Source organism: Acomys minous, assembly GCF_964271855.1.
Source record: "Acomys minous genome assembly, chromosome: 4".
Classification (NCBI taxonomy): domain Eukaryota; kingdom Metazoa; phylum Chordata; class Mammalia; order Rodentia; family Muridae; genus Acomys; species Acomys minous.
This window is the reverse complement of record NC_140486.1, coordinates 132,254,207-132,260,794: the sequence shown is the minus strand read 5'-3', so window position 1 is coordinate 132,260,794 and position 6,588 is coordinate 132,254,207. Positions and strand designations below refer to the sequence as shown.

Here is a 6,588-nt window from a genome sequence, read left to right as displayed (position 1 = left end):
GGCCCGACGTCGCTTACTCGTCCTAGATGCCAGCTTCGGGGGACAGGACGGGACCTCTCTCGGGACACCGACACTGGCCACGAAACCCGAGGAGCCGGGGTGGCGCCGCGGCGCGACCGAGACGCACACTTCCGGCGCCAAGGACCGGCGTGGAGGAAGTGCACGTGCGTGCCGCCGCGGAGTTCTGACGTCACGGCGGCGGAGATTTTAAAAAATTCAAACCGCCCTTCTTTGGGCCCAGACGGAAGTTGTTGTTGTTTTGGCGGTTGCTTTTCCTTTGCAGTTGTGCAGTTCACTGAAAGTCGGGCGCTGGGTCTCGTCTAGACGCCAGGAGGAAGGTAACTGCTGACGCGGGGTCAGCTCTGTGCAAACAAGCTCTGCGGTGCGCGAGCTGATTGGGGGTGCAGGGGCAACCTGGGGTGCAGCCCGCCGGGCTCTGCTTTCACGGGTCAGTAAGTTTGTGCGGGCTATGTCTGTAGCAGGAGAGGGGCTTGCTTACGAGGTGGACACTGACAGGGAGGAGCTGGTTGGTGTGCTGCGTTCGCGGCCTAATGCTGCATCTTAAAAGTCTGGGAAACGGCGAGATCCTGAGAGTACCGTTAAGTGGAATGAATGTGAGCAGCCAAAGCAAGGTGGGAATGTGGCTCAGTGCGCAGCCTGGCGCGCTAGAGGGCCTGGCTTCCCATGCGCGGCTCAAAGCAAAACAATAATAAAGTGGGTCTGTATAGCCCTCTAAGGAAGCCCGCGCAGGCTTCCTGTAAAGGCTGAGTGGATAGTGTCTAATGTTGCCGAGAAGGGGACAGGATCCGACATAGACATACGTGTGATGCTGTGTTTTGAAAGTGGAAGGAGCCTGGGCATCATGCTGTAGGCCGGATGGTTATCTTTGTTGAAAGGGAGATAAAGACAGTTGTTGAGAATTAACCGAGAAGCAACAGGTTAAGTGTAAAGCAGGAGAGATAGACGTTAGAAAAACAGAATGACTCCCCCCACACACACTTTTTTTTTAAACCAGAGGAAGTAGTTTGAGGGGAGTAAAGGAACATGAGATTTGTCAGGCAACTCGTGAGTTACCACTGAAAGCGACACAAGCGATAGCAGTGATGTGGTCAGGGTGGCATGCAGAAATTTTGTGATCATCCACTGTTCGTTTTGTGTTGCGTTGTGCACGTTCAGTGTTTACACGTTTTGAATAGGTGAGGACTTCAGTATACATGAACAAGTAAACGTAGCACACAGGGAAGAGAGTGTCATAAAGGAGCAAACTAAGTCGCTTTTTCTATATAGAGATATGTAGAGATGATAGGACAAAAAGTAGATTATTGAATCTACTTCTCAACTTAAGGCCTTAATCATTACTCACAAATAGGGTTAATTTTGATTCATTGATAGAGAATTTTGTATATTAATGCAAAGTAGGTTTAATTTTGATTCATTAAAATGGAATTCAAATTTGGTATTGTTCTTCACACATTATATTTCTACCCTAATATGAGGTATTGTACACATACCTGTATATATGTATATTTGTGTATATAGGTCTTAATTATTTTAAAAGAAACGGGATGTGTGCAAGGACTGCAGGTTTTGTCACAGGTGAAAGCAGTCTTGGTGGGCTTTGCCCTTGGACACACCACTGATACTCCCTGAGATTAATCTTGAGATAGACTGGGTAGAGCCATCCTGGGCCTGGAATTCAGGAAAGGAGGGGGGTCTCGACACTCCACCTGGATTACTCTGTTTCTAATTGACCCTCAATGGGGGGAGGAGACCGGCCTGTGCGGTGAGAGAGAGGACGAGGGGGAGGCAGCGGGTTCAGACCGAGCTCGAACAGGCCAGACCAGCTGGCAGTCCAGAGACACCTAGGGGCCCGTCCCGTGGAACGGATACTGGAAGGTTCACTCATGTTTCCCTTTAACCTTTTTTCCCTCTTGTGTAAGATAGTTGGGTTATATAATAAAGTTTAATTGTTAAGAAACAGAACCAACATTTCTCCTGAGGATAAAGATGATAATTGTTGCTTACTGTTGAAATCGTGCATTAGGTCGTAAGCATGAAGCGTGGTTCGGTTTCCACCGGTGGTGCTGGCCGCCTCTCTATGCAGGAGTTAAGATCCCTGGACCTCAATAAACCAGGCCTTCATACCCCTCAGACGTAAGTGCCTCCACTGGGATTCTCAGCTGCATACTTTACTGCTAGGGCAATATTGATTTTTAAATTATATGTATTATTTGTAGGCCTGGCTAGCAATCAATTAAGACACAGACATTTGTTATATTTTAAAATAGCCTTGTTAACCTGGGACAGGGCAGATATTAATCTTTTAAACTACTTTCCATAGTAGGCCCTCGGGCATGGGATCCCTGTGTCTCTTCCCAGTAGGACTGGACTGAGACCCGGCAATGAAATCTAACAGTGGGCATGATGCTAGGTTTCATCTCATTGTTCCTGATTCCCAAAGTCAGATGCCTTACCAGCCGTGCCGTGAAAGGATTGCTGATGCCCTTTCATGGCTCCCGTTTTCCTCTTGTACTTTAAAAGTAAACTGTTTAAGCGGACACTAGGGTTCAACTCTTAAGTTACTAAGGTGTTTCTGACTACCAAATGTGGCAATAAAATGAAAGAAGTATTATTTGTTTTGGTGATAAGCTATAAAGTTATTTTCTCAGGTCTGGGAGGGGAAGGGAGAGTCTTAAGGGAACTTGCTGTCATGGCGGTGTGTGATCACACACACCTGCAATCCCAGTATTCAAAGGCTCTAGGAAGAAAATAGCTCCAGGTGAGTTCAAGGCCAGTGTGCACTATATTGTGAGCTCCATAGCCTACAGAGCACAGCCATGGTTCCAAAACAGCCAACCAAAGAACTTGTTACTGTACACATTAGTGTTGTACTCTGAGCATTGCTCCTCCAGTTAATAGGAGGATGTTTCTGACCCACTGTGTGCCCACATCCTCTAAGTCCACGTACAAGCCATTCTTAAGTCACTTGGAGTTGTATGGATTGAGCCTCTGCAGCTTTTGGAAGTTGGAACTATTTACAAATCTTAATACCTGAAGCACATTTTTGTACCACTGCACATTGCTTACAACAAAAGATTTTGTGCATTCAGTTGTATTATAAGCAAAAAAAATTACCATTGCCATTTTTTTCATAGTTTAGAAAATATGACTTAAATGGCTGTACTTATTTTAAAGTGTTGTATTTTATTTTTCTTTTAAGCAAAGAGAGATCAACCTTTGGAAAGCTGAGTACACACAAACCTACATCTGAAAGAAAAGTCTCAATATTTGGTAAAAGGTAATGAAGTTCTTAATTGTATTTAATGAATAGATTCTTATAGACATTCATTGATTCCCTTAGAGCTTTTGAGACAAAAGTTATAATCCAGTTTTCCTGGTTTAGAAGGTTAAAATTCTAGATGGTACCTGCTTTACATGATGCTAGAGATGAGCATGATGAGCATATTGAGCAGATTCAGAGACTGCTCTGTAGCAATAAGGAAATGGTCACGCCTGTGCCCGGTTCTGTGACCAGTCCTCAGAAACTGTAGCATCAGATGGTAAAAGAAGGGCTGGCCTCGAGTTCAGCATTACGTCTCAACACCATTGCGCTCTGAAGGCTAATGGTGACTCCAGCGAGCTCTTGTTTTATGGTCTCTACCTTTTGGTGCTAATTATAAATTAAACTAAGAAAATATCATATAAACCCAGTTTAAATCACAATAATCTCATTACATAGTTAGAAAATATAAAATACTTTTAATTTTGAGAAATATTTCTTTAAAAAGCAAAAAAAACCCCTTCTTAGCCAGCAAGATGGCTCAACCTGCTTTCAGCCCCCCAGTCCCACATGGTAGAAGAAGACAGCCTCCTGCAGGTTGCCCTCTGGCTCCCAGACGCCTGTCTCTCTGTACATGCACACACGCGTGCGCAGACAATAAATAAATGCAACAGAATTAGGATATTTGTGATACAAAGTGATTCATTGATGAGTAGAATGTGGTCTCCCACTTTTGCAGGCACCTTTAATACCCAGGTTAATGGAGGACGGCTTAAGTGTGTGTCTGTGCCGCATTCAGACCCCGGGAGCAGCCAGAAAACTGTGCTTATGAGAGAGTGAGCATGAGAAGGACACATAGTGTCTCAGTTCATTGTGGAAATAGATCTGACTTAGTGGCACCTAGCTACTCCTTGGAGCATTCTTTCTAGACTACATCAGCCGTTGTCTGGATGGAGGAAAGTTTGGTACAGATTAATAGGAGACATTCTGTTACTTGTATGACCTGAGGTATAACCTCACCTACCTGTGCTTTGAATTCATTTTGTAGGAGAGTAGAAATAACAGGAGGTGGCTCGCTAGTGAAGAGCGCTCACTGCTCTACCACAGGACCCGAATTTAGTTCCCAGACCCACATTGGGCAGCTCACAGCCACCTCTAACTCCAGTTCTTGGCCATCTGATGCCCCTGTCAGGGCACACATAGGCACTCCCACACATGTGGCATATACTGTATAGACACACTGCACATGAATAAAAATAGATCTTATTTAATCGGAGTAATGGTGGTATCCTTTTAGAACAGTTCTCAGGATTGATTGATAGAAATCAAATGAATACTTATAAAATCTAATACTTGCAGTGTTTGGTGTCACACACTTTTAATCCCAGCACTCAGGAGGCAGAAGCAGGTGGATCTCTGTGAATTTGAAGCCAGCCTGGTCTCCAAAGCAAGTCCAGGACAGCCAAGGCTACACAGAGAAACCCTGTCTCGGAAGAAAGAAAAAAAAAAATCTAGTAGCTATTGGGTTTTCATATAGGCCAAATGCTGCTTTAAATTTTTCATGAATGTTAACTCTTAGGACAAGTGAGGGAGTAGAAGTCGGGGCTGTCATGGGGTAAATAGAATGGAAGTGTGTAAGGTGCTGGATGCTGGGTGCTGAGCAGAGCACTCGCTGAGATACCTGCCCGTGTGTGTGTGTGTGTGTGTGTGTGTGTGTGTGTGTGTGTGTGTGTGTGAGAGAGAGAGAGAGAGAGAGAGAGAGAGAGAGAGAGAGAGAGAGAGAGAGAAATAATGTAGACTTGAACGTAGTAAGAATATTTTTCACTGCCTTTTTAAAATCTGCTCCTAGGACGAGCGGGCATGGATCCAGGAATAGTCAACTGGGTATATTTTCCAGTTCTGAAAAGATCAAGGACCCGCGACCGCTTAATGACAAAGCATTCATTCAGCAGTGTGTTCGACAGCTCTATGAGGTAGTCTATAATTTATTTTTCTGAATTGAGTGTTTTTGTTTCCAATATTTTTCCTAATCCTTCATATCTTTTCAGTGCTTCATAAAAATGGTTGTAGTTTCTTACAGAGAATGGCTATGTGTACAGCGTCTCCATGAAGTCTCTTCAAGCTCCGTCTACTAAAGATTTCCTAAAGATCTTCGCCTTTCTTTTTGGCTTTCTGTGCCCATCATACGAACTTCCTGATACAAAGTTCGAAGAAGAGGTCCCAAGAATTTTTAAAGACCTTGGGTATGTCATGTTTTTCCTTAATTACAGATCTTATCAGAGCACAGAGAAGACGCAAACGAACGCCTGTAATAGGCTCATGCATAGTTTGAATTAGTGACTTAGTTTTAAGATGAGTGCTGTGAGCAGCATTTGTAGGATCAATTGAAGAGAAAGGAAAATTGATAGATACTGGAGTGTTTGACATTTTGTTGTTTCTGTAGCAAAACACCAGTGCCCGATGATGTATAACGCTTGCAGCGTTGCCTGTGCTCCCAGGGCGCCATGCAGTGGCTCACAGGCAGTGTGCCAAGTTATAATAGACTACTTGGTACATTAGGTCTCTGAGCTTGCACCTCACCTTAATGACATGTGCATGCATGCACACACATACACACACACACACAAGGGGGGGCAGGGAGAGGGAGACATGAGTGGCTTAGCTCTTGGTTATGATAGATGGGAAACCCAAAAGCATGTCAGCAGCATCTACTTAGCCTCTTCCTCAGGGAGGGCCTTCTGGTGGGTCATGCTGTGCTAGAAGGTTTCACGTGGCCAGGAAGAGGTTACATTTCTAACAACTGCGCTCCTTCAGTGGCTCATTAACACAGGAATAGATTCGTTCGTGAGGATCTGGCAGCTACCTCCCAGAGTTCTCGTCTCTATCATTGGTGTGACTCAGGGGACTAAGTCCCCACAGGAATTCTGCAGAGTGAAGTCAGGCCGTGGCAGCACACTAGTACAGAACTCTGGTTGGGAGAGCATGAGGCCCAAACAATGAGGGATATAAAGTGCAGCCTGGGATGTCTGAGGCTGTCCTAGTCTACACGGTGAATACCAGGGTTTTGAGACCCTGCCTCAAAACAAAGTGCAGCCTGGTCACCACAGTTTATAGTAGCAAAGCCATGACAGTAAGCTCTATTGATGAAAACAATGAGATCATCTGAGTTTGGTTTCCTGATACTTGGATAAAACACAGAATAAAACCAAGTGGGGAAGAGTCTATGTGGTTGTGTCCCTGTTAACACTGATCATTGAGGGCAGTGAGGATACAGACTCGAGCAGGACCCTAGCGAGGACTACTTACTG

The 6,588-nt window shown here is 44.8% G+C and overlaps 1 protein-coding gene across 1 annotated transcript in view; it reads left to right on the top strand.

Annotated features, from left to right (window-relative positions):
* The first annotated feature begins 196 nt into the window (after nt 1-196).
* NDC80 (NDC80 kinetochore complex component) overlaps nt 197-6,588 on the top strand; it is a 33,264-nt gene continuing 26,872 nt past the window's right edge. The window contains exons 1-5 of the mRNA XM_084780276.1: nt 197-338; nt 2,045-2,154; nt 3,221-3,298; nt 5,130-5,253; nt 5,351-5,523. Of these exons, the coding sequence (XP_084636402.1) occupies nt 2,054-2,154; nt 3,221-3,298; nt 5,130-5,253; nt 5,351-5,523 (476 nt within the window). The 5' untranslated portion in view covers nt 197-338; nt 2,045-2,053. The remainder of the gene's footprint in view (nt 339-2,044; nt 2,155-3,220; nt 3,299-5,129; nt 5,254-5,350; nt 5,524-6,588) is intronic.